The sequence below is a fragment of the Heterocephalus glaber genome, unplaced genomic scaffold (assembly GCF_053883595.1).
Source record: "Heterocephalus glaber isolate CG9 unplaced genomic scaffold, H.glaber_assembly_v1.0 deba00001556, whole genome shotgun sequence".
NCBI lineage: Eukaryota > Metazoa > Chordata > Mammalia > Rodentia > Bathyergidae > Heterocephalus > Heterocephalus glaber.
Window position 1 is genome coordinate 159,126 of NW_028258347.1, and position 27,745 is coordinate 186,870.

Sequence of the window (27,745 nt, forward strand, 5' to 3'; positions counted from 1 at the left end):
GGGTGGATGTCAACTTGATCAGATGTGAGACCTGGCAAGGGGACTAGCCCAGCTCACTTCTGAGTGGGTCTGGGTGGTCACAGAGGTGTGGCCTTGGGGTCTCTGACAGGTCCCAAACCCCTCCCTCTCCAGTGTGTTTCCCTGCTCTGCTTCCAGGACAGGCAGACTAAGCACTTTGCTCCCCCACGCCCTCCCGACATGATGGTTTTGCCCCAGAACCAGCCAACCATGGACTGAGTCCTCTGAAACCACGAGCCAAATGTAACTTCTCCTCCTTTACCTCGTGGATGTCGAGTATTGCATCCACCACTGGCTGGAAAGCTGACTGGCATGTGACGTAAGAACAGATGGTTGCTGCATGTGGTGAATATCAGAGGACTATGGATGGGAAAATGAAGTGGAAGTGGGCTGAAGTAGGGCAGCCCTGAGGAGTGACAGCCCAGCAGCAGGATGGAGTGGACTATTAATAGTCAGAGTCAGTCTGAACACGCCACGTTGAATGAAGTGAATTGCAGCCATAAAAAGCAGCAAAATGCATCTTTATAAGAACACATATAAATACACTGTGCAACCACAATACATGGTAGTGTTTACATTTTAAAAATTTGTTACAGTAAAAGACACACTGTCATTCACCTCCCTCAGAATCTCCCCTTTGCTGAGAACACACTAGGCTCATCTTTCTTGCCACTTTCTGGGTTTTTTTTTTTTTTTTTTGGTACCAGGGATCAAACTCAGGACCTTGCGCTTCTTGCCACTTTCTGAGGCAGTTCTGGGAGTGCTCTTTCATAAGTGTCTGCCTCAAAGTCCAGAACTGATCCAAAACATTTCCTTTTCATGGTCATTTTGACTTTGGGGAAGAGCCAGAAGTGTAGTCACACAGTACAGATCCGGTGAGAACGGTCAGTGAGGACGCAGCGTCAAGCCTTTACTGCAGTGATCACGCTTTGTGAGGACACTCAGGAAAGAGGACTCCAGAACCGCTTCAGAAAGCGGCAGGAATGATGGGATACGTGAGGTCTAAAGGGAGAGCGCATTTGAGGCAGATTCGTAGAAATGTGTCTTTCACTGAAATAACGTTTTAGATGTAAGCATTCGCCGTACGTTGTGATGATGCTTTGCACACTGCATCTACATCAAACACATCAGACGGGCTGCCTGTGGAGGAGGAACGGGGAGGAAAGAGGACAAATGCATAAACCCGAGGTGGAGCTGCGATGTCCTGTCGAGTGCTGTGTCCTGATGCAGCCTCACTCAGGCCCTGCACAGAGGTATGAACGCAGGAAGGAGCCAGCGGCCTGGGAGGGCCAGGTCCCAGGCACAGCCCCGCGGCCAACCCAGTGTCTGAGCAGGTTAATGATTGCCCAGTGGTTGCTCGAGCGCTTTGGACGCGCCAGGCACTCTCTGGGCCACAGGGTCCCCACCTGGGCAGCGCACTAAAGACGTCTGGGAGAGATTTAAAAATACTCCCTGCCTGGAGCCTCTGCTGAAGCCACCGTGGGCTTTCAGAGCCGCCCAGGTGAGTCCGATGCACACTGAGAATTCAGGACCACAGCGCTAAGCATTTTTTGCCTGGCTGCATTCTTTGCCTTTGAAAAGAGATCACTGAAATCAGGCGGTTTTTTTTTTTCCTTTTGCCAAACATTAATTTCATTATTAACAAAGAGTGACAAAGATCGCAAAATTCACTTTACTTACTTAGCCGTACACCGAAACTATTTGCTGGGCTGCTTTGTGTGTTCAGGGTGGGCACTGCGTAATTCTAGGGCAGTCTGTGCAGTGAAGACCTCTACAGTTGATCAGTGCACAACCTGACCTATCGCCCATGACAGTCTGAGTGTTCACTTTGCTCCCTGCTCTGGACTAAGTCCTTCGGCTACACTGGCAAGTGAGGTGGTATGATCACTGCACCAGCAGAAGTTGGTCACACACATGACTCCCACAAGGGGTGACAAGTCCTGGGGTGGGAGGGGCAGCTTGCTGGAGGAATTCAAATTGAAACCGAATCTGAAGCGTGAGCACTGGGGCAGGGGAAGGGAGGAGCGGGTGAGGACCAGGGACCCAAGGAGGCCAGGCCTGGTCACCAGGGGTCGAGTGGGGGGTCGGGATGAAGCCCTCGCGCTCGGGACTCAAAAGCTCATCCTGGGGACAGGCAGAGTGGGTGGCAGGAGCCGAGGGGCGCAGAGACCCGGGCTGGGGACAGACAGGACTGCGGGGTGGAGAGGGACAGAGGAGACCGGGGCTGGGACCGGGAGGAGGCAGGGTTGGCCCTCAGAGGTGGCCACCGCTGAGATGCAGCAGCGAGGCAGATTGTGGGGCAGGAGGGCGTCTTGTCCCGGCCAGGGACTTTGGGGGCTGCAGCCCGAGGCGAGGGTGGAGAGCAGGTGCTTTTAGTTCCTTCACAGGCACCTATCATCCCACAACTCTGGGAGGCAGAGGCAGGAGGATCCCCATGAGTTCGAGGCCAGCCCGGACTACGTAGTGAGCTACATAGCGAGACCCTGTCTCAAACAAACAAACAAACAAAAACAGACTACAGATTCATGAGCAAAGCGAAGGCTGTTATTTTAAGCAGCTGCACGGGCAGTCTACGGCAGCCTCTGGCACGGTGTGCAGTGATCGGCCCAGGAGCTGCAGCAACCCCAGGGCTTTCCGGAGACAAGACCTGGGCCAGGCAGCTCCTGGGGCTGGGGCGGTGATGGGAGAGGAGCCGAAGTGCCCTGCACCCCACTGTGACGCCACAGCCAGAGACCTGGGGACCAGGCTCCTGGATGTGCAGACCTGGGGAGCGCTCAGCAGATGTCTCTCCGCTTCGGAGGCCTGGGCCTGCCCCTCCTTGGGGCACAGCAGCCCGACGCCCACACGGAGAATCACAGGTAGAGATGATTTCCAAGCCATGGGAGGGGCGTGGTGTGGTGGTGCGTACCTGTCATTCCAGCATGGGAAGCTGAGGCAGGAGGGTTGCAGACTCAGCCCGGCCTGGGCAAATGAGTGACTTACTGAGATCATGCCTCAAAATAATTAAAAATAAGAAGGGCTGGTGAAGTAGCTCAGCGGAGAGGCCCTGGGTGCAAAAGCCAGGGCAGAGCAGACCCCAAAGGCCACCACCTGGGACGCAGTGCAGGCCTCAAGCCGGGGCGGGAGCAGGGCCCACCTCGCTCCTGTGCCAGCTGTGGGCATCCGCCAACTCGGAGGGAGGCCCGGGAGGTGGGACAGGTGGGAGGGCGTCGGCGCCCACCTTCTTTGCCCCTCACTCGCTCACGCATCCCTGCAGCACCTGCGCCACGCAGCACCACACCCAGCCCAGACCTCGAGAGGCCTTGGTCCCGTGGGGGCCTCGGAGTGGAGAAGGACAAAGGACTCGGAGGCCAGCAGGGGTGCACCTCTGCCAACCAGCACTCAGGAGGCTGAGGCGGGAAGATCACCCTGAGCCCAAAGACAGTCTGGGTTACATAGTGAGTTCAAGACTAAGCGATATGAAATAAAATGAACACTTGCAGGAGCAAGAAGCAGACAGATGGGGTGGAGAGTCACACGGGGAAGGCCTGGCTCACACCCATGGCCCACGCGCCCTGGGACGTCGCACACGGGCAGCAGGGTTCTGGGCGAGCTCTCCCCAGCGCAGACGGATCAGCTTCTCCTGTGACCCTCCTCTGTACAGCAGCTTGGCGCCTCTGAGTTCGATCCCCGGTTCCAAAAAAAAGAAAAAAAAAGGGAGCAATGTTGATGCGAAGCTGATTCTTTTGGCCTCCACAAAAGAGCCTCGACATCCGAGACTAACACATCAGCCCCTTCGCAGCTGAGGACCTGAGGCCCCAGACCCTGACGGGGGGGCCCGTCCCCCACCGGGCTGTCGGGACAGAAGAGGCCGGGGACCAAGGCACCAGGAGGCCTGGGGGGCCCAGCAGACCTTCCCCTTCCGCCCGCCCACCAGGCTCCCGTGCTGGTCTCCCAACACACAGGAAGTGGGGCTGCTGGGCTTGGGACAGGGACTCGGGGCGGCCTGACTTGTGGCCAGGCGAGGTTGAGGGCCCCGAGGCCTCGCGCTCTGGGCAGGCAGAGCCAGGCGTTACTGGGGTGCAGGTGGGTGGGGCCCAGCGGAAGTGATCTAAGCACCCAGACCCCACCCCAGAAGAAGCCAGAGTGTCTGCTGCCTGGTTCTCACCGAGGGGCAAGCAGAGCTGTCAGAGGTACAATCTGGTACCCGGTACCACCGGGTCTTAGAGTTCGTCCTGCAGAGCCCAGTGCTACAGCCTGGCCCAGCATGAGGGAGACCCTGGGCTCCTTCTCCAACACCAGACACAGGGGAGAGGAGGAGAGGGCAGCTGGGCATGAGGGCAGGCACTTTAACCCCAGCACTAGGGAGGCTGAGGCAGGAGGATCACTGTAGATCAAGGCCAGCCTGGGCTACATAGCGATACCTTGTCTCCAAAAAACCAACCAAACAAACAACAAAAAATTGCATACCAAGCATCCTGGCCCTCACCTGGGCTTTGACCTGCAAAGCAAATGCTTTGCATCTCCTCCTCCTACATTGAACCTGGACAGGTAATGGTGGAAGAGAACTTAGCATGCAGTGGGATGGTAAATCCCTGAATGCCTCAGGTAGTTTCTGCCCATTGCGCCTGTCTCAGAGCTCAGCGTCCAGCTGCCAGGCCAGTGGAACAGGCATTGTCCTCCAAGCTTCCACTGGTTTTCCCCGCTGGCCCTGGAACAACACAAGGCTGCCACTGAGGTGCCGAGAAGGACCCTCGATGCGAGAGAGCGGGTCGTGAGGAGCCAGGCCCGGCCCGCATGTGTGGAGAAGCAGCTCCCCAGCAGGCAGCGAGGTCCTCACTCATCCCCTCCTCTCTGCATGGTTATTTCCTCCCTGTTTCCGGGGACAGATGTCTCTAACTCCAGTAGCACTGGCTGTCCTTGATTTTTTCTTTTAAACACAGTACAAGGGACGGAGCCCAGCTTGCTAAGCTGCCGGTGGATGGTGTAGGACCCAGATCCTCCTGCCTCACCCACCGTGCTGGTTCCTTGCTGTGTATTTTGTTCAGCATTGGGAGAGCACAGCTGGAAGGCAGTTGGCATTTTTAGTTGTGTTCCTCTGAATGTGGTCAGAAAGCAGCCGGGTGGCAGTGACACATCTCACTTGGGTGATCGTGGTCTTCTCAGACACTCGGTGAGCGTGCACCTGCCAACTCCAGATTAAAAGTGGGGAAACAGAGACAGAAGCTAAATAATCTGCCTGGATTTGTAGCGATTTACTGAGCTCCTTTAATTCTGCCTTAGGAGAAGCCGGGGTCAGGGTCTCGCCTCCCAAGGACTGCTTTCTTTCCCGCTCTGCTTCCTTCCACAGCGGCCGCAGTCATCTGCGGGGATTTCTGTGTGAAGGAACTGGGAAGCACCGGAGATGGGGAGTCAGAATGGGGAGGGGCTTGGGAATCTTATTGACTCTGCCAGTGTCACAGACTGGGACCGCGGTGTCAGGCGCGAAGGTTGTTAAGGACAGGAGGATTATTGACGCAAGGTAAAGGTCAAATGGATCCAGCGCCAGGGTGAGCAGCCACCAAACAACGAGCTGATCTCTGGCTCCTTCTCAAACATTTTGGGTCTTTCTGTAAACGGGAGAGCCCAGCCCAAGAACGCTGAACTCTGCCTGGCTTTAGAATCACCTTGAAGAGCTTTTCAGAAACTTTTAGGGACTGGGCGTAACGGTGCACACCTGTAACCCCAGCACTCTGGGAGGCCGAGAAAACAGATTCACGAGTTCGAGTCCTGCTGGGGCAATTTAGTGCCTCAACGAGACCTTGTCTCCAAAATAAAACATAAGAAAGTGGTGGAGGATGTAGCGGAATGTAAAGGCCCTGGGTTCAATCCTCAGCACGACAGCACACACGCGCGCGCACACACACACACACACACACACACACACGACTGGGACTACTGAATCAGATGGGCATAGCCTGAGAGACTCCCCTCCCAAATGGAGGGGAAGTTGGAGACCATTGGCTGGGGCAGTGTTTCCCTCGCTGCCGCTGCATGGACAGGCCAGTGCTTTGTTTCCCAGAGCGGACGCTGATTTAAGGACACAGAGCCATGTGGTCCCCAAGTTAGAACTGCAGCTGCTTAGCACAAGGCCGGAAGCTCAGGCAGCACCCAAGGATCAGAGCAGAGGGACCGAAGGCCACCTCCCAGCATCCCTAGGCCACCTCCCAGCGTCCCCAGCACCTCATGTGCTGCACAAGCCAGCCACACGGCAATCACCTGGCTTCTTTTCCATTCTCAGGACAAAACTGGGCACTATAGGCTGAGCAGCGCACGGTGCACTTGAGCGTTTGAATGAGTCCATGTGAACGAGTGAATCAAAAACAACAAAAAGAGCTTTGGTGTCAGACAGAGCTGAAGGAAAGTGGGGAGCGCAGGGGGCCTGGGAGGGGAAGTGGGAAGCATAGGGCCTCTGGCCCGTCTCGAGGGTTAATGAGGCCTCTGAGGAGCAGGACTTCGATCTCAGCACCCGACCCAAACAAGACAATTCCAAGGGAAAAAATAACAGACGTTTCTCACACTTGGAAGTAAAAACAGGCCGGTGTCCTGGCACGCACCTGTCATCCCAGTACTTGGGAGGCTGAGGCAGGCAGATCCCCACCAGTTCAAGGCCAACCTGCGCTACACTGCAAGACCCTATCTAACAAAACCAATAAAGAAATCAACAACAAGGCATGTTCTAAGCCGGGCCACCTCTGAGAGGGCGTCTGCAGAACAGGGCCACATGCCGGGGCCAGGGCCGGTTCTGACACCTACAGTTCCGCGGACCGGCCCTCCCTCGCCCTCTCCTGCACACTTCTCAGCAGCACCCCTCCCCCTTCCGACCTTAGCTGGGACACAGGGGGCGCCGGAGGGAGGCAGGTCCCCCCAAGCCCTGCAGCCCTGAACTCAGGGGTGCAGGCTGGGCCGCAGGGCAGACTCAGCCTCCGGGGCCTCCTGGAGGAAGCGGGTGAGGAGCCGGTTTCCCTGACCCGGGAGTTTCCGGGAGAAGCAGCCCTCGTGTGCGTGTGCGTCAGGCAGCGGTGCTGCTCCCTCCAGTTCCAAGGAGGAGCCCTGGCACGAGAGGCCTCAGATCCCCGCACTCCCAACCCACTCCTGACCCGTGCTTCGTGCACAGCCCAGGACCTGGGGCCCAGAGAGGGGAGGGGACCTGGGAGGTCACACAGCACACCAGAGACGGGCACGAAGCCTCCTCCGCTCTGTCCCGGTCCTGAGGGGCAGCCGTACCCTGACGGTGTCCCCCTCATTCCGGGGACAGGGTGCTGCCCCAGAGACCAGCCCCACCCCAGGCCTCAGCGACTGCTTAGGGAGCCTCCTGACTACTGCAGCCTGCTGACCTCTCTTGATCCTCAGCGTGGCCTTCTCCCCCAGCTTGGCTCAGGCTCCTTCTTCTTTTTTTCTTTTAATTTGGTTTTTGAGACAGGGTCTTGCTGTGCAGCCTAGGCTGGCCTAGAACTCTAGGGATCCTCCTGCCTCAGCCTCCTGAGTGCTGGATCACAGGTGTCCACCACCACACCCGGCTTGGGTCCTTCCTGATGATCCGCTGGCTCCGTGCTGCCCTGGGTCACAGGCCCCGGAACGAGAGAGCCAGGCTGAGTGTGCTGCCGTCGGCTTTGTGACATAACAGCAGCCTGCCGCCCAGCAGTGGGGCTCTGGGGGACTGAGGAGCAGCTTAGGGGACACAAGCTGAGGTCCAGGCCTGGGGTGGCTGCTGCTCTGAGACTCACCCAGGAAGCAACTGAGTGGAGCAGGCGGCTGTGGACGAGGTGGGGCGCAGATGTTCATCTTCCATGTCATTCTGAGCCTCAGTTTTCCCCGTGCACCACAGGCCTGCCCTTCCGCCTGCGTGTTTCGCCTGTTTCCCACAGAAGGGGCTCGTGTCTCGGCGCCTGCTCCATTCGTGTTTCGGCGTGGCTCCCACCCATGCTGGCTTGGTCCTGCACTCCAGGGCCGACAGGTCAGGGCTGAAGGGCTCACAGTGCCCACACACCCCGCATCTTCAGGGGATGCCAGGCCTCACTTCTTCGGGCCTGCTTCACCCCCGGCTGCACCACAGACTTCAGTGCTAAGTTGAATCACATAAAGTTTAAACCCAAGCTAGGCGTGGTGGCACACACTTGTAATCCCAGCCTCAGTAAGTGTAATCCCACTTAGGAGGCTAAGGCAAGAGGATTGCTACAAGTTCAAGGCCAGGCTGAACTACATAGTGAGACTGTCTCAAAAAAAACAGGAAAAAGAAGAAATAAACCCTTGTCTGGTCATTGTTCTCATTACTGGGATGAAATAGCCAACACCCACCACTAAAAGGAGGACGGGGTATTCTGGCCCACGTTTCAATCCGTACTGGCTGGCATGGTGGAGGAGTGTGGCAGAGAGAGCTGCTCACCTCGTGGAGGACAGGAAACAGCATCAAGGAGGGAGCAGCCTGATAGGCCACGGCCCCAGCGACCCCTCCAGCAGCCTCAGCCCTGAGCCCGGGAAGTCAGCACTTGGCCATGGCAGCCCTTCCTGAATTCATCTGGAATCTCAGGGACCCCACAGAGCCAGGACGACCTCCACAGCAGGCAAAGGCGTGGCGGAGTCACAGTCCTGACTTCAAAACATGCTCCAAGTTAGAGTCGTGGGAAGGACGTGGTCTGAGCTGAAGACAGTGCAGAGCCGGGGAGCAAGGACAGGCGGAAGCAACCGCTCACCGGGCAGTGGTCTCGCCAAGGGTTCGGAGAGCGGCAGAGGTTGCTTCCTTCACAGATGCTGCTGGGATGTGAATGTTCCCATGCACAAGGATGAAGCTGGGCCCCAACCTCCTTGCCCTAGGTGCAAAAAATAAACTGAATGTTAGATCTAAGGCCAAGAAACTCTTTGAAAAAAATACAGGGCAGACCTTCACAACACTGGGTGTGGCAGAGACATCTTGGCCCCTGCAAGGAAAGAAAACTTAGCAATTTAGCAAGACCCTGTCTCAAAATAAAAACGGGTAGGAAAGTAGCTCAGTGTGAAGGCCCTGGGTTCAATCCCCTGCACATAAATAAATAAATGAATAAATAAATAAATAGAACAACAGAAAGCATCTCATCAAGTGCCGATTGGGCTTGGCTGTGTTGGAACCATGGTGCACTATCGGTAGGAATGTAGAATAGTCCTGTTGCTGTGGGAAACAGTATGCCCTCAAAAAATCAAAAACACAATTACCATTTGATGCAGCAGATCCGCCTCTGAATGTATATCCATAAGAATTGCAGGCAGAGTTTAAATCTACATCTATACATTGAGGTTCATAGAATCATTCACAACGGTGGACATGTGAGACATGTGGGACATGTAGAAGCCATTCTAGTGTCCATCCAGAGCCAAAAGGAGGAGGAAAATATGATCTGTATGGTCGGTGGAATAGTATGCAGCCCTAAAAAGGGAATTCCAACATAGGCTACCACAAGGATGAGCTGTGAAGACACTATTCCCATCGAAATGAGCCTGTCCTGAGCAGACAGACTCAGCAGGGTAGGTAAAATCATGAAGACAAAGCAGAGTGGTTGCCAAGGGTTGGGAGGGAGAAACAGTGTCAGTGAATAACGGACTTTGCAGTTGGGAAAGACTACAAAGAGCCAAGGGAGGCAGAGACTCACACAATAGGACTGTATCTGTAATTAAGTAATTAAGATGACACATCCTGTAATATTTTTACCACAATTTTTATCACTGTTTTTTAAAAAAAGGTTAAATAACAATTGCATGTATGGTGGGGAGAAGGCGTGCTTTGACTTAAAGTAGCAATAATCTGCCAGAAGGCCGGTGAGGTGGCCCATGTCTATAACCTAGCACTCAAGAGGCTGAGCCAGGAGGGTGGTCATGAGTTTAAGGCCAGCCTGCACTACACAGCAAAGTGAGACCCTGTCTCAAAAAAGCCAGAACCAACACACACGCACACACACATGTGCATGCACACACACGCGCACCCACAGTTGGCCCTTTTTTCCATAACTTCCTAGGAAGGGATGTCATCCGGGGATTCGTAGGCAAGGCGTCTCAGCAGCCTGGCGGACCCCAGCAGCAGGAAAGCAGGGCAGGCCTCAGTGTCCCGCCCCCGAGCCAGCAGGCAGGGAGCAGCTGGGAGGAGGCTGCAGGTGGAGCGGGACCCAGCCTCGGGGCCACAGAGGGACACTTCTGGAGCCGCTTCTTTCCCGAATGTGCAGACTTCTCCCTGTGCTGACCCCACAGGACCAGGGGAGCAGCTGTGTCCCCAGAGTTCATGGCTCAGAAGGGGCTGCTCGCTGTCTAGAGGCAGTGGGAGTGGCAAGAAGAGGCGGAAGGTCCGAGCTGAAGCCCTGTCACCTCACAGGAGGGACCCAGTGTCCTCGGGTCTGGGCTGCAGGGTCTGTGTATCTCCTTATCTGTTATGTTTGTTTGTCTGTTTGAGACAGGGTCTCACTATGTAGCCCAGGCTGGCCGAGAACGCTCAGTGATCCTCCTGCCTCAGCCTCCCAAGTGCTTAGGCCACCACCCCGGCTCTGCAGAGAGCCCTTGAGCAAGTGGAGAAGCACTGTCCAGCGGGCCCGGAGCAGTGGGCCCTGCCCAAATGTAGCTCCTTCCACCAACCCGGGCAGCTGGAGAATCCACCCCAGGGCCCCAGCGCTTCTCAGGGAGATGGGCGCCTTCCACTGGCCTTTAACGAGAAGGGCAAGGGCCCTGTACACAAAGCCTTCTTCGCTAATTTCATTTGTGCACAAAGCAAAGCCCTTCTCCTTTTCCTCCCCCTAGGGTTGGGACTGAATTTACTCTGGGTCTTGAAGTGTGGAAAAAGTAAACACTGCTCTATTTGGATTCCACTCACTGGTTTCTCCTGAGCCCAACAGAGCAGAGCCTGAGAGCAACCCCACGAGAAAACCACGATCCCGGGTAACGCCAGGAGTTCCAGACAGTGCGAGCAGAGCAGCAAAGCAAGGCAAAAACCCCTGAGGTGGGAAAGAAATGAGAAGGAGAAACACTGGGCTTATTCTTAATCGCTTTGCATTTCCACAGAAAGGTAAACAATTTTGAAATTCATGTTAAATTTTAGCTATGCTGGTATTCAGGTCATTGAAAGTAGGGTCTCTAATGGCAGTCAGTATTTCCCACAGGCACACCACATTCTTACATGGGAAATGAAAACAGTGAGTATAAAATTTCTGAAGAAATGATGAAAAGAAACAAATATTAGAGACCTTAAAAATTCCCATGGAAGCCAGATGTGGTGGTGCATGCTTGTAATCCCAGCACTCGGGAGGCTGAGGCAGGAGGACTGCCATAAATTCCAAGGCAGCCTGCACTACATAGTGAGTTCAAGGCCAGCCTGGACTACATAGGGAGACCCTGTCTCAAGCCACCTTTCCCACAAAAAATACAGACGCATAAAAAGCAAGAACTAAAGCCCACTACCTAGGTGACCTTAGCGATCCTCATAGAGCAGGCTGGGCCCTGAGGGGCCTCGTCTGTGGGAACATGAGGAGGGTCCTCGGGACACAGGTGTCCCTTGCTGGACACAGCCAGTGGTCAGGAGGCGGACGACCCTGAGGCAGAGCTGTCTGCTCGCACCACCAGGGAGACAACAGCATCTCCTGGCCTCCTCCAAATGTGGTTCTGAGGCTAAAATGGACAGAAAATAATGTGCAGAAATGTCAGCAGTCGGTGGCTAGATTATAAGCAGTTATTGGGTTCTTTCGTTCAGCAGTGATTATTGAAATGAATTCTATGATTTTCTAGTAAAAAAAAAAATTAGGAGATAAGAGGCCATGAAACTCCATAAGGGAACCTTGAAACACCCAGTCTTGATTGGCCCCCTTGAAGGGGGTTTTGATTGATGGATTAGTTGATTCTGAAGGCTGAAACCAAAGCCGTCACCCTGAGCTACATCCCCAAGTCCTTTGTAATTTTTTTAAATTTTGAGGCAGGGCTTTGCTAAGCCTCTAAGTTGCCCAGGCTGACCTTGAACCTGTGATCCTCCTGCCTCAGCCTCCCAAGTGTATAGACATTCGTCACCACACCGAGCGTGGGATTTTATAGCGATTAAGGATCGCCCCAAGTTCCGTTGATGTCTAGTTTCTTTTAATGCAGGGCAAATCCAGCAATACAGAATCCTTGAAACTTGTCTTTGGCACCTCCCTAACAAACATCGAGAATATGTTTGAACCGCTGGATGGGTAACATACAAATAAGGATTTCAAAACTTTCATTTTTCTTTGGTTATAAACAGCACTGTCAGCCCACAGAAGCTTCGGGAACCATAGCACCCCCACCCCCACTCACCGGCGTGGCTAGGCCTGGCCATGTCTGTCACCAAATCTGTCCTGCCCTGCGACTCACTGGGTACCATGTGAGCCAAGCCTGCACCAGTGTGAGGACGGAACTGCTGTGTCTGTGCGACCAAGTGGGTGCTTAAGAAGGACTCCTCGAGGCAAGACTTATTTTTTCTTAGGAGACGGCCTGGCTTTGTGGTCCAGGCTGGCCTTGAACTTGCTATGTAGCCAAGGCTGGCCTCCAACACACAATGATCCTCCTGCCTCAGCCTCCCCAGTGCTGGGATTACAGGGATGTGGCACCACATCCAGCCGAAGCAAGAGTTCAAAATTAAAGCATCCTGTGCCCCCAGATGTCTGGCTCTGCCTTGCTGTCCCAGGCCAGCAGCCTCTAGTGGGGCACGAGGGGCCATGGGGCCACAGCTCAACTCCCAGACACCCTCTCTGGGCTCAGACTCTTGAGCGAAGGGACAGCAAAGTGTGTGAGCCCGCCCGGATCTGGCCATCAGCTGACGCTGCTCCCCAGAGTGGGGGAGCAGCCCCCCCCACCCCCGGCCGGATGCTCAGTTTCCCTTCCACTGAAGTCTGTTTCCCCGGGCATGGTGGCGCACGCCTGAAACCCAAGCACTCTGGGAGGCTGAGGCAGGAGGATCGCAAGTTTGTGCCCGACCTGAGAAACAGCAACTTAGTGAGACTCTGTCTCAAGATAAAAAATCAGGAGGCTGTAGCTCAGCGGGGGGGACCTGGGTTCAATCCCCCAGTGCTGAAAAAAACCTGTTTCTAGTTAAAAGTAGCCAGAGCTAATTTCTCCCATTTGTAGCTGAAAAATCCCAAAGGACGCGGCTCACAGCAACCCGTCAGCACGCGGGTGTGCGTGGACTCGCACGTGCACGTCGCGGGGGCACAGCGCTGTCTCGTCCGCAGGCGACTCACTCACGAGCGTGCGCAGTCTGACCCCGGATTCCCTCTCCACATCCGGCCACGAGCTGATGAGAAACCGGGAGGGCCAGTGCACTGCGTGAGCGCGAGTGTGAGAGCGTGCAGCCTGGGGAAAAATCCTGCCGACTCGCCACGCTGTTGGAGCGCACGCCCGCTCTACCAGGGGCGCGGGCCTTGCCGTCAGCGTCCTCTGCAGGCGCAGCCACCCCAAGCTTCCGCCGACCCTGACCCCAGCCCCAGCCCTCAACCCACGACCCGAGGCCACAGAGGCCCACAGGGTGAGCCCGTCTAACCCGGGCACCCAGGCTTTCACGCTGGAGGAGTGGCCGGGGAGGGGAGGGAGAGAGACAGAGGGAGGGAGAGACAGAGGGACAGAGAGAGACAGAGACAGAGAGACAGAGACAGGGAGAGAGACGAGAGAGAGACAGAGAGACAGAGGGAGAGAGAGAGGCCATCTCCCCTCCCCTCTCCCCCACTCCCTCCGACAGTGCAGAGCAGGCTGCTGCCCAGCAGGAAGGAAAAGGCCACCATCAGGGCAAGGCAAGTGTTGTGGGCACAGCGGCCCTGTGTTGCTTGCCTGTCTGCACACGGAGTCACCTGCCCGCTCCTCGGATTTCTGCAGCTCCCCTGCGGCTCTGTCTGTGGCCCAGGCCCTGCTGGCGTGGAGTTTGTCCGACCCTCTGCGAGTGAGGCCCGGCACAGATGGACGTTGCTCTCTGCTGTCCCTAGAACCCGGTGTCCCTCGCCTTTAGTCCACAGCAGGTGCTGTCTGCCGGCCCTGGCTCCCGCTTTGGCACCGAGTCCCCCTGGAGGCGAGGCGGGTTCTGCTTGTGTCGCAGGTGGGCACCCTGAGACACTCGGGGTGTTTGTCACCCAGCTGGTGGTGCCTCTTGGTGGCCTCGAGTCCCACGCAAGGGAGCTTTGGCTTGCAGGTCCCTGAACCCGGGACACCTGGCCACCAGACCCGGACCTGCACGCCCTTCTGGGGACCCTGCAGGGCCAGGGAGGCGCAAGGCACAGCACCCAAGACCACGCCCTTCCCCGGGGGGGGGGGTCACAGTGCTGGGAGCTCCTGGATCCCCAGAAATTCTCATGAAACCAGCCATGGACGGAGCTCGCCTGCCCCACACAACAGCACACAGCACACTGGCTTTTTGTGTTTGTTTTTAGTGGTTTTCTGAGACAGGGCCTCACTCTGTAGCCCAGGCTGGCCTCAGACTCATGGTCATCCTCCTGCCTCAGGCTCCTGTGGCACCACCATGTCACTGGCGGTTTTTGAGTGCCTCACCTGATTTGAAAATTTGGAGCGATAACCCAGATGTGCTTGTTCAGGCTTCCTATTTTCCTTCGATCTCTTGAACAGAATCTGCCTGCAGAGCTGTCTTCTGGAGGTCTCTCTGTGGCCCAGGCCTGGGGGACTGCACTCTGCGGCCGTCCCAGGCCCAGTGGGGTCCGCACACCACGTCACAGTGACCCCTGCCCCTCCACCCCTCCCCGCCCCCGGGGAGGTGACACCCTGACCGCCTCTTTCTCACCTCGTTTAGGAGCTGGCTTGGACCACAGTGGGGCTTCTCAGGGTCTTCCCTGGGGCCACCCCAAGAAACTGCTCTGATTGTGGGGTCCCTGTGCCCCGCACCGTGCTGTGAGGGGAAGTGTCCTTGGCTGCATTCACCCCCGCCCTCTGGGAAAGGTTTCATTGCCCTGGCATCAAATTTATAACCATGTTGTATGTGACCCATTGTCCTTGTCTCACCGGGGGTTGAACCCAGGGCCTTCACGCTGAGCTACACCCCACCCTTTTCTCATTTTGTATTTGGAGACAGGTCTCACTGAGTTGCCCCAGCGGGGCTTGATCCTCCTGCCTCAGCGTCCGGAGCGTGGGTTTTTTGGGTGTGCACCACCACGCCCTGCTCAGCACTGCGGGTTTGCAGCAACTTTACTTGGTTCCCACATAAAAGCAAACTCTTGTCTGTCCTCGTTTTCCAGTGTGGTAAGGTTTTCATCCTGTGTCACTCCATTTATCCTCGTTCTTGACTTGACTTCCAGTGACAGTTAACTAATTAGTGCTCTTCAGACGCTGCCTCTCTCTACAGAACACAGAACAACAGTCTTCCTCTCCATGGAGCAAGAGGATCTCTTGCGATTCTTGGGACCCTACTTTCCTCCTGTTAATGATAAAGACCTAGGCGCAGAAAAAACACAAGGGAAAAGCAGCAGAGGCGTGGTCACCCTTGGTGGCGGCTCCCAGCGGGATGATGGGGGACCCAGCCCCTCAGAGACTCTACCTTGTTGGTCACCCTGAGGGTCCAGGGCTGAGAGACCTTTTAACTTTTTAATAAAGAAGATGAATTCAAGTTTTTCCATGAAAATTTCCTTTAAAAACACTGCTTTAATTTTTAAAAGAAACTCAAGCCTAGTGACCGAATACACTCTTGGGGACAGAACTCTCCATCTCCCGGGCCCACGAGGGCTGCCAGTGCGCCTGTGATCAGGGACAGCAGTGGGTGGCGGGTGGTCTGGCAGAGGGGACCCTGCACCACGAAGTCGTGGTGGCGGCAGGGAGCTGAGGCCCCTTGGGGGACCGGGACCCGGGACAGCTGCCTCCCTGTCAGGGCCGGGCCTGTGGGGGCGGGGACAGCTCGAGATCGTTTTGCATTTCACCCAGCGCCCCAGGCAGCTGTGACTCACCAGCCCTTTCTCCCAGATTCCCAGCCAGCAAATTCCTCTGAGACTTTCTTTCCTTCCTTCCTTCCTAAGCAGCCCTTTCCCACCGATTCTATTGTGTTTACTTTGCTGCGCTGGGGCTGGAACCCAGGGCCTCTCTGGAGCTAGGCCAGAGCTCCCTCGAACCCTGGGCAAGAGGGCTGCAATGAAAAGACAGGTAATGAAACCAGAATGGCAAAGCGTGAGGGTAAAGTGTGGTAGCCAGGAAAAGCAGAAAAGGATTGAATTCATTAGGGAAGAAATAGGAGTAGTAGAGAATCTAAAAGAAAAACCGCTTTTTATCAGAAACATATAGGGTACTTTCAGCTGTGTGTTAGGACTGCTCCCTCCCACATTTCATTTCTACAACCTCTTGTTTTACTAAGTTGTGCTACAGACAAATTTGTTTGTTTTATGTTTATTTAGTTTTAAAACAGGGTCTCATTGTCCATTTCAGACTGGCCTTGAACTCATTATATAGCCCAAGCGGGCCTCGAACTCAGGGTGATCCTCCTGCCTCAGCCTCTGGAGCACTGAGATGACAGGTGTGTGCCGCCACACCTGGCTTGCATTAAAGTCTAAAAACTACCCAAGATCCCGCCCGTCTGGGGTAGCTCCCTTTCATCTTGTGCCTTTTCATCTTGTGTTTTCAGTTGGTTTTTCCAATAGCCAAGGCCTGTGGCTAATCTTAAGTAGTAAAAGCTGAGACCATCTCACTGACTTCTGACATTCCAGCAGAGCCTCAAGACATTTTTGAGATACCCCCCATGACTTGATGACTTGTGCTAACTGACCCTAAGAATCAAGGGCCGGGTGTGGTGCAGTGTACCGATAATCTCTGGGAGGCTGAGGCACGAAGGATTACAAGTGCCAGCTCAGCCTGGGCAACTTAGTAACTTGAGAGGTCCAGTACAAAAGAAACAATTTTAGGGTGGGGGGAGCTGGGGATACAGCTCAGTGCAAAGGCCCTGAGTTCAATCCCAGTACAGAAAGGAAAAGAGAAGAGAATCAAGAAGACACCTGAATTAGGCAACACGATGGAGTGCTCTTGCTGGCACCCTCCCCATGACCTGGAAGCTGTGCCATGGGGCCGTTCATGGCCTTAGAGACCTTCTTCCGGTGGGTCCTACCTGAGCCCAAGACCGGCCCATCCTGCCTGGCGGGAACACCTGGGCTTGGCCACCGCTGTCCCTGCTCTGCCATCTCTGGCCCTGGAAGACTGAGGAGGGTGCAGACCAGCAGGACCTGCAGGGCACCGGGAAGGGGGAAAGGCCCAGCCTTCCTTCTGGGATGCCCGGGAAGCGCCACGCCCATGGCAGGGGAGTGGAAGAAGCTGCCCACTCCACTGGTGGAAGCCGCAGGTGTGGCCGGGCTCCAGTCCATTCTCTCTGCTTGTCTGGCTCCCACGCAGCTACAGGTCTTGGCTCGAGATCCGGGCTCTAAGGTTCCCTTTCCACATCTCCTGTTGGCCTGATGAAGCTTTTAGGTCCTTCCAAAACCTTGTTGGCATTTCTGACCCCCTCCCAGTTTTCATTTGTGCTTCATGGCTTTTGCTCATACTCTCAACTCAGTGGCCCCAGGCCTCGGAGGGCAGAACTGCTCTTCCTCTGTAGTGTCAGACAAAGGCCATCTGGGCTGTGCCCCACGGGCTCCTACACGGACGGCATCAGGGACGCGACTGCATTGGACCGGAGAGGTCTCACCTGATGGGTTAGGTTGCCTTCCATGTCCTGCGGAATTGCTGAAGGTTTTCCGATACGGAGCGGGCTGTCTCCTAACTCAAGGTTATTTGAATATTTTTCCAGGTCGGGATGTCTTGAAGATGTTCAGATGTCGGCCGGCCGTCGGCATGGCTCATTAAACATCTCAGCAGGAACGTTCTGTCCCAGGCAGTCCCAGCCGTGGTCTCCGGGTTCTCATTTTGGCATTTCTGCAGGTAAATGTCGTCTTTTCTCAGTGTACTTATAGCTCCTTAGACCATCAAAGCAATGGCAGTAATCCTCCAAACAGCAGAGAAGCTGTGGTGACCAAGGCTACGTGCAAAATGTTTCCATGCAAGAGTGAGAATGCAGAGGATGTGTGGAGACCCAGCACCAACTGCTGCTCTCAACTCACTCGCCTGGACTTCCGTCATTTCTTCAAAATCTTGCCTGCACTATTTTTTCTTCTATGAGGCCTTTCCTGAATAAATTTCCCACGTGCTAATATAGGAAGAACTTGATACTGAAGGCTAGGAGGTGGCAAGGGACAGGCTTTGGAAAAAGGCAGGTCTAGGTGTGAGTTGTAGCTTGACTGCTTACGTCATCCAAAATGAAGGTCAGCTTCATCACTGGCATCACGAATCTACTCACACTGTGGGACCTCTGCTGGTCTTTACAACCAAACGCCCGCCTCCACTTCTTGCTAAGATAGTCAGCTTTGTTCAGCTCTGGAGCCCGTGACCTGTGGTCCCACAGAACATGGTCCAGGCCCTGGTCAGTGCGGCTCTGTGACCCATTCCAGCCCAGGAGATACAAGAAGAGGTCCGACAGTGCCTTCCGGGACGGATTATCACTTTAAAGTGGTTATGTAAGGACAGGAGACTTTACCCCTGGGGGTGGACAAGGCAGGGCACTCAGCTCTGAGTTACCATGGACTCGCTGATCTAAGGCCACAGCCACCTCCCTCAGCCCCAGCCTCGAGACTTCTTCTTGTTCTTTGAGGGAAGCTAAGCAGCCTTGGCTGCCTGGAGCATCCTTGGCTGTTGTAACCACCCATCCCACGCAGAGCTGCTGACACTTCTGGGCGGCCAGCTGGTCCATGCACACTTCTGGCGTTCACTTCTGGCTCAGCTTCTCTGGATGTCTCTCTGCACCCTATTCCCACCCGTGGGCTGGTGCAGAATGAGTGAGTCAGGGCTAGGGTGAGAGGTGGTCAAGGATCAAAGACCACACTTGGACAGGTGCTTTCCGGTGGAGCTAATGCAGCCAAGCCCTGCCTGGAGGGAGCAGGGAGATGAGGCGAGGGACAGACAACGAGACTGAGCTAAGAGGGGCTGAGAGCCATGCAGGTGGGAGCAGAGAGAGCGGGAGGCTTGGGAAGACTCCGGAAGGGCAAAGTCCCTGGGTGAGAGAGAAGGTGAGATGTCTGCAATCTGATTTTAATTTCTTACTGACATTTTCATCAAAACTGTGCATCTATGTGTGTATAGACCAGTGGCAGCAGACCACAGCACGAGTGCCACAGTGGGCTGTTTATCACTGAAAGCTCCAAAAGGTTGCCATCACTGGTATATACTATGTATGTATATAAAAGTAGTCTGAGTTGAATAATCACACTGAATAAAGGTAGTGAAAACAATATTGACTAATATTGAAGTGTGTGTACCAACCCATGGCTCATTCTGTCCTACTTTTTCTCTTTTGTAGTACTGAGGATCAAACCCAAGGCTTCATGCATGCCAGGCAAAGGCTGTCCCGCTGAAACACATCCCTAGCCTTTTTTTTTCTTTTTTGAGATAGGATCTTGCTATGTAGCCCAGGCTAGCCTTGAACTTGAGATCCTCCTGCCCCAGCTTTCTGCATGCTGGGTCTACAAGCCCAGTCAGTCTGTTACCTGCAGCCCAAAGCATTGCTAACACATTTGTGTTGCTGGATTTTTTCTCTGGTGCTGGGAGGGGACCCGGGGCTCGGGGCTCGGGCAGAGTCGGCCAGCACTCACACTGAGCAGCCCCCCAGGCACTCTGATGTTTGACGCTTCCTTCCTGAGTGAGCAGTTTTCTTTCCTTTTTCATTTTACTCTTTGGAAAGGCCAGTCCAGAAATGTAATGATGATGACATCACTTTGTGACTTTTAGAATTCACTACGTTAAGAATTAGGTAGGTCCTATCAATCAGAAGTCTCATAATTAGTTACTATCATATTTTATCTTTTTCTAATAATTTCCCCCAGTGGGGGGGGGTGTGTGTGTGTGTGGGCGCACATGCGCACACATGTGTGTGTGTGTTGCTGGGGATGGAACCCAGGGCCTTTACACTGAGCTATATCTCCAGCCCTTTTTCATTTTTAAATTTTGAGACAAGATCTTGCTAAATCACTAAATGGCCTGGGCTGGGCTTGAACTTGGAGTGCTGGGACTACAGGTATGCGCTACCACGCCCAGCTTTTGATGCTACAATTTTAAATGTCTTTTTTATTGTCCATTTTCTTGTCTTTTTGTTCTACTTTCTAGATGTCCTAGATTCAATCTTTAAAAAATGTTCCGTGAAGGACTCTGTTTAAACTTTTATATTTTTCTTGTTCATAAACTCTTTCTCATTGTCTGAAATTTGTTTTATTGCTTGCAGAGACCATATTATTCTTGTTTTGCGGATGCGGTATCTTCTAATATATTAATTATCTAATCTCTACCCCATCTCTCTGGACTATCTGTGTTTTTAGTTATCATTTTTTTATTGGACTCTGGTTCTAGTCTTGGTCATTTTAGAGGCTTTTTTCAAATATCAGTGTTCTCTGACCTCATGTTTATCTTTCAGAATGTGGGATAAAACGCTTATCAAGGACGCTCTGTGATGGGACGATGGCTTTGTGGAAAGGCATGTGGTGGAATGAGGCTTTCTCCCTTCCTCTTTCACCCCCTCTCTCTGACTGGGGAACGCCCACACAACCATCTCTGCAGATCTCCTCTCCAGGACCTTCAATCCATTCCAAGAAAGAGCCTCTGATCTCTTGCCTGGGGGAGAGGCATGGAAAGTGGTGTACAGCTTGGCTCCTGGCTGGGAACTGGGTGGAGGAAGTGGTGATGGTATCTTGGGGAGAGCATTTGACCTTTCCCTTGTGCTGTCCACACAGGCCACCACCCAGACCTGAAGCCCCTCAGTGTGCCCAAACCCGGGCTCTTCTGCTTTGCCTCGACTAGAGTACACGCCTGTCTGCTGCCAGTGTGGAGGAGGGAAGCCTTTGGGGCTGAACTGTATCCCCTGGCACCTTGGAGAACCTACAGCACGAGTGCCGTAGCGGGCTGTTTCTATCACTGAAAGCTCTGAGAGGTTCGCCATTTCGCCATCACTGCCCTGGGCTATTTATGGAGACAGAGCCCTGAAAGATGCAACTGAGGTAAACGGAGGTCATCAGACGGCCCCCAGGCCTGGTGTGCTTAGGAGACCAGTGGGAAGGCCCCGGGAAGACGCAGGAAAATGCTCACCCAGCAGTCAAGGAGAGGCCACGAAGAACCCGACCTTGCTGGCACCTTGGTTCTTGACTTCTCTCACCCAGACTGAGAGAAGATTCCTCTCTGCTATTCCAAGCACGCGATTGGTGGCCGTCTGCTATGGCAGCCCCAGAGAGAGGTCAGCAGAAGGGAGCTCAACCCTGCCAGATGGAGCTGGGACCCTGGGGCCAATCACTTTTTGTGTTTTATTTATTTATTATTTTTTGAGGTCCAGGAACTGCTGAGCTACATCTTCAGCCCTTTTTTAAAATTTTAGTTTGAGTCAGGGTCTCACTAAGCTGCCCAGGCTGGGCTCAAACCTGTGACCCTACTGCCTCAGCTTCCAGAGTAGCTGGGATGACAGGTGTGTGCCACTTCACCTAGAACTTAATAGCTTTCATGCTGTTTTGATTTTTGGTGCTGGGGATTAAAGCTGGGACCTCATGCGCACTAAGCATGTGCTCTGCCTCAGCCTAAGGAGCAGCTTTGAACCAAGCTCTTGAACCAATCAGCAGGGTACCAGCCACAGTCACTTTCTAATCTCCAAATATTGTCATCTTTAATCCTCTCATCTCCTCTTACTCCTCTATCAGTGAGGATTCAGGAAGGAGCAGAGGAAAAGACATGCATTTCCTGGCATTGTAAAATTATTACTGTTGCTATCATTACTAGTAGTGGTTACTTTCAGCACGGGGGCTTGAAGCCAGGGCCTTGTGGATGTTAGGCACGCACTCTGCCTCTGAGCCACACTCCAGCTCAGGATGATGCATTTGGCAGCTCCGCAGCACAAAACAGTCACCACTCTGAAAGAAATATGCAATCTTTAGCAGCAGCTGGCTGAATAAGCACCCCCAGACTGCAAGGGAACAGCCATTTAATGCTCAGCTGGTTAAGCTGTGAATCCTGATATTAATTTCAAATTCAGATTCATTTTCTTCTTCCCAAGTTTCCTTCTTTTTGTTTTGTTTTGTTTTGTTTTGCTTTTTGGTACCGGGGATCGAACTCGGGACCTTTCGCTTTCGAGGCAGGCGCCGGAACCACTGAGCTAAATCCCCAGCCCCCCCAAGTTTCCTTCTTAAGGATCATAGCTGACCCAATAAGTTAATGTTTTTATGGTGCAGAACAGCGAGGAGACAGTAGTCCAGTGGATTCCACACTGTGCCTGCAGCAGGGCCCTCTATACTGAGTACTGGCACCAGGTAGAGGGTACCAGGACAGCAAGCCACAGGTGGACATGTTCAATTACTTCTGCAGCCCTTGAAAACCCAATTCTTCGGCCCAGATGCCCCAGAATGGCATCCTCACCGCCTCTCACTCTGAAGGATCCACCATGACACAGCGAGAGCTTGGCATCAAAGACCAACCTTTCTACCTCGCAACAGCGAGATTAGCCACCTTGATGGATGTTAAAGACCATTACTTAAGTGATCCTGAAATTAACAACACTATTTGTCCTCCTTAGGAATTGAAGTAAAACTTTAATCTCATAAAATAATTTAGTCTACAAACAATACAATCTTGGGACTGGCTTTTCTATGAACATGTTTTGTTGCTGCCTGCTAACATGGTACCGCATTCAGAAACTCCTCAGACCAGGAGAGACAGTGTGAGAGGCTGCAGGCCCACTCTGGAGGCATCACGTACTCCAATTAGGGGCAGTGGTCAACCATGAATAAATCGTGCTCTGTGTGGCAGAAACTTTCGTGTTTATTCACAACTCATCACCAAAGGAACCCAAACAACTGGGTAAGAGGTAATTTCAGGACTGACAATCTAAAATGGCCCATGGGACTTTCTCCATCACTGATCTGAGCAATCCATACACCATGGGGAGGCAGTCCGGGGACACTCAGCATCACAGCCAAGCTGAGTCATTAGATGTTGAGAGGAAGAAGGAGGTGGTGACCGTTATGAGCCAGCAAAGGACCAGTGTGGCCATACACACTGATGTTTGCACAAACCAGTTTGGGACAGTCTGGTAAATGCTTTTGGATAATATTGGAAATAGACTTTTGATTAAAGAGTGCTTATCTTCATTTTTCCACCAAAAAGGGCTCTGAAGGAAGGAATATAAAGGGGAAACCCATGGACAGAGGAGGAAAGAAGACACCAGCACCAGACCTCGTTCATCACAGGCTGGGCAAGGTGGACAGTGATGAGGACATTGGTTTAAAACAACAGCTGAAGCTGCCCTCTGCCTCTGCCAGAGGTCAGTGAGGGAAAAGATGAGCGACCGTCCAGAATCCAGAGTGATCAGTGCCTTGGAGAAGCTGGAGATTAGCACGAGGGATGCCCATGAGGGGCCCAGGATCCAGGAAGGGTAAGGGACAGGTGAGGGCTATGGGATGGGGCTGGGTCATCACAGCAGTGGAAGGAGATGAGTCCACTGGCGTTGCAGTAGGGCCATCTGCCCTCCTTCCCTCTCTGCCCACAGGAGGCAGAAGGCCAGGGCGGTGGCCCACCAGGGGCTGGCTGTGTGGTGATCCTCTGAGAAACTCAAGAGCCCAAGACAAGACAGCTGCTTCCTGACACTTGGGGGTTGCCATGAGCCACCCGCTCACCCAGCCTGGTTTCCCAAGAGCTCCTGTGAGCGCCTCCTGACTTCTGTTTTGTTTGTTTTTTTGGTACTAGGGATCGAACTGGGGACCTTGCGCTTGCGAGGCAGGCAAAGGAACCACTGAGCTAAATCTCCGGCCCACTCCTGACTTCTGAATGGGAGGTGAGAGGTTGGCAGATGGCTGACGACAGCTCCAACATGATGGCACTGAAATGAACACCGGGGGGAAAGGGAGACAGAGGGAGCCAGGACAGAGCAGGGGACAGGATGACCGCTTAGGAAAGTAAGAGCATCAGAGGACTGCAGAAAGCATTGCGACTGTTACATAATCCCAGGATTGTACTTCAAATAGAACAGAAAACATGAAAAGAGGCCTTAAAATAAGTGAGATAACTTGAGTAGCAAATACAGAAATATTCTCCAAGACAGAACAAAAGATAAATGCCAGGCGTGGTGGGCAAGCCTGTAATTCCAGCACTCAGAAGGAGGCTGAGGCAGGAGGATCACTGCAAGCCAGCCTGTCTGAACCACATCGAGTCTCTCTCTGCCCCTCTCTCTCTCTCTACACACACACACACACACACACACACACACACACACACACACACATGACATGGGCCGGGGATGCAACTCAGTGACAGAGCACTTGCTAAGCATGTCTGAGTCCTAGGTTCAATACCCAGCACCACAAAAAATTAATGATGAAGTGATGTCCAACAGGAAAGAAAAGATGAGAATATTCTAAGAGAACCAGAAGATCCAATGGCCAAATAAGACGTGTTTCAGAAAGTAATAAGCATAAACAATAATGCAGGATTTACTATTTGTCCAGCAGTGTTCTAAGTAGCTTAGATATTTTGATGAAGTAATAACTATTATGAGTCCCATCTTATAGATGAAGGAACTGAAGCACAGAAACCTTAAATGACTTGCCCAAGCCACAGTCAGAGAGCAGAGCCAGGATCTGAACTGAGGAGACTGCGCATGCAGGTCCTCCATGGCTCTGCTAGGACAGCAGGGAGGAAACCGGCAGGCACTTTCAGGAGCATTTCCGGAACAGGAGTCAGCAGCCAGACCGGAAGTGTCCACGGAGTGCCAGCATGATGAGGACAAGAGCATCTTTGTCCACTAGGGCATCTGACGTTTCCAGATACTAGAGAAAGAGACCCTTCCACAAGTTTCCAGGGAGACAAATTCCGGAAGGAAGGAGAATCCCAATGACATGGGGATTCTTAGCGGGAACACTGGAAGCTAGAAGACAAAAAGTATTAGGTACGCGATTATGGATGAAAAATATCAATGTCGAATTCTATCCTTGGCCAAACTCTCCTCCAAAAGTAAAAGTCGGTAGGGCTGGGGGAGTGGCTGAGTGGCAGAGAGGCCGCCTAGCATGAATGAAGGTCTGGGTCCCAGGTGCATTGCTGGAAAACAATGTAAAGTGGATGAAGACCCTTCAAGGGGGAAGGACTAAATTGTGCCTCCCCCCCTCCTTGGGCTGCACTGTGATATGCACCACCGAAAGTGAAGCAGAAACCAAGCAAGAAGGCAGGGGTCAAGGAAAGGGGCTTCTCCTGGGACAAATTAAGGAGCAGGTCGGGACAACGGCTGGGCAGCCATCTGTGGGAGGGTGAGCCTGTCTTCACTGGAATGGGATGGGGGTGGTACGGGATGTTCCCGGGGTGAACCTGTCATTTGGAAAAGAAATCTGATAGTCATCTGAGAGATCAGTGATAGAAAGATCCCAGGATAGGTGCATAATAAATTCAGTAAACAGCTGAAAAGTTCCTATAAGAAAGAAAACAATATTAGTGCACTAGCTGGTTAGCTTGTCTCCAGAATTTGCAGAGCTGTTCACAACTGAGCCCCTTAACTGTGAAACAGCTGTTTCAGAAGAAGGCATGGAAAGGAGCAAACTACTTCTGATTTAGGGAAAGGACTAAATCAAAGTTGGTCAAAGTACACCTCTATTGACAAATCCAGAGACGGCAGGATAAAGTATCTAGAAACAGGGAGGTAAATGACAGAAGACAGCTGAAAGTCAGACGTGGCTGCCTCTAGAAAGAAGATAGACAAGGTAAGGGAGAGGTGGGTACCATAGCACGATAAAATATTATGTTGTCTTTTAAAAAGTAACTGTCCAGGTGCCTGGTTTAAAAAGGAATAAAACCATGAAATTCATTTGTTGAGAAAGAAAAGATGGAACAACCAAACCTTGTCTCATGTAACTTTTCAGGAAATGTGTGATCCATATAACGCCTTGGAAGAAGTTGCATCCAGTCTGGTAGTTTTAGGATGAACTTAATAAAACGTGGCAAACTTTAGACGTCCTCCTTTATTTCCATGATCCACACATTCGGGCCAGGTCTCTGTTGGATCCCCCCAGTTCGGCACTCTTTGGTAGTAGTAGTTACAAATTCCACCTGGGCCAATTTCTCTCCTGCCCACCCCAGAGAAACAGCCTGAACGAGTCCTTTTCATCCTGCATTGTCCCCCTACAATCATATTTAAGTGCAAGGATAGAGCACCTTTGTCATAGCTGCTTCTATTGAATTACAATGTAAATGTTGATGGTCGCCCTGGAAACATCGAGTGGCAACAGTTTGGGGAGCAGACTGGGGTGTTGTTTGCAGCTCTGGAACCCCAAGTTGAGACGCACCTGGGCCATCTGAAGCGTCTGCACTCCAGAGCCTCGTTCTCCACCGGACCTCTCCACTCCGGGCCCAGCTCCGGAAAGGATACTCACCTCTTTGGAAATCGGCAAACTCCCCGGTATCTGTTACACATCAGGACACTAGATGTGTTCGTTGCGCATAAGAATGTTAAAAATGCAATTATGCAACAGACCCGCGGTCTGTCCCGCCCCCAGCCCGCCCCCACCCGGGCACGCGGTAACTTTGTCCCTTCCGTCTCCGGCTGGCCGCTGTCAGCAGTCGTCCTCCAGCGGCATTCGATGCCTGGCGCCGAGCTGCGCGTCCGATTCCGGGTGGCTCGGGGTTTCGAGCGAGCGCGGCTCTCTCCCGTCCTCCGTTTGACCCACAACCCCTAGTGTTTGCAGGTGCTGCGCCCCAGCACCCCGTTTCTTCTCTGCCCCTGTCGCCCTCCCCTTCCCCCACAGCCTCGGGGAAGGAGGGAAGCACTGCCCCGAGCCCTGGCCCTGGCTCCCCAAGGCTCCACGCAGGTAAACTTCGCAGCGAGTTAGCAGCGCTTGGAGCAGGGCCTTACCTGAGCGCGCCTCTGCCAATGGCAGCGCACCTGCGCGCGCCCCGCAGCCAATCACCGCGCAGCTCGTCCCTCGGGCTGGTACCCTTTAGTGAAAGAATTCAGCTCCCTGCGAGCAAGTTACCTGTGGCCGCCCGGGTCCGTCGCCTTCCGCTCGGAGCCTGCCCACCGCCCGGCCCGGAGGCCCCGGCTGCCGACCGTCCAAAGCGCGGCCCGTACGAGGCCCATCCCGCCTGTCCGGCTCTGCGAGGGCGCGCGCGGGCGAGGAGCGCGCTGCGGGGGGACGCAAAAGCAGAATTACCTGTAGCTCTTGTTCTGCCATCTCGGCGCTCACACACCTTCACCTGCACAGACCTGAAAGTCCAGTTTCTCCAGAGGCTGAGGCCCCAGGAAAAGGGGAGCAAGTTCATTGGATCAAACATGTCACAAGAGTCGGACAAGTAAGTGGATCGCACGCGCCAGCGGCTGCTGCTACCACTGTGGGCTGATGGCAACTGGTTTGTTCTGTTTTGGGTTTTGCTCTTTTTTTTAAAGTTGCTATTGTTGATTTTTTTTTTCTTTTTGGTGCATCCAGACTTTCCTGGATTGTGATTAGGGGCCGAGCCCCTTGCAGATGTGAATGCCCCCGCCCCGGCCGCCCCGGCCTCGGGAGTCCGGCCGGTTCCCTCCGCCCGCCCGCCCTCACGGCCTGCCCCAGGAGCGCGTCGCGGCCGCTTTTGTCCCGCGCAACAAAGAGCTCTCCTCGGGGCGGCCGCGCCATGTTCCCCGCGCCCCGCGCCCCGCGCCCACCGCCAGAGATTTAAATGAACAAGTGCTATCGTTTTTAAGGTGGCG

At 53.7% G+C, this 27,745-nt stretch overlaps 1 protein-coding gene and 2 long non-coding RNA genes across 10 annotated transcripts in view; 2 read left to right on the forward strand and 1 right to left on the reverse strand.

Annotated features, from left to right (window-relative positions):
- Positions 1-680: 680 nt before the first annotated feature.
- Positions 681-27,162, reverse strand: LOC147824030 (uncharacterized). 5 transcript variants are annotated; one of them, XR_015442953.1, is made up of 4 exons: positions 27,036-27,162; positions 25,904-26,465; positions 7,374-8,846; positions 681-3,674 (listed from the first exon to the last, which is right to left on the reverse strand). It is a non-coding gene; the product is annotated as an uncharacterized LOC147824030 (long non-coding RNA). The 5 variants fall into 5 exon arrangements; XR_015442952.1 differs by having other exon boundaries at positions 681-4,708; XR_015442951.1 differs by having other exon boundaries at positions 4,487-8,846.
- LOC147824031 (uncharacterized) lies at positions 10,679-15,806 on the forward strand. The gene is made up of 3 exons (XR_015442955.1): positions 10,679-11,056; positions 12,263-15,234; positions 15,338-15,806. It is a non-coding gene; the product is annotated as an uncharacterized LOC147824031 (long non-coding RNA).
- Positions 26,600-27,745, forward strand: part of Grhl2 (grainyhead like transcription factor 2) — a 136,404-nt gene continuing 135,258 nt past the window's right edge. The window contains exon 1 of one of the 4 annotated variants that reach the window (XM_087190752.1): positions 26,600-27,351. In XM_087190752.1, the coding sequence (XP_087046878.1) occupies positions 26,933-27,351 (419 nt within the window). In that variant the 5' untranslated portion in view covers positions 26,600-26,932. Of the gene's footprint in view, positions 27,409-27,745 lie in introns of all 4 variants that reach the window. The other 3 variants (XM_004850226.3, XM_004850227.3, XM_021262739.2) reach the window with 3 other exon arrangements.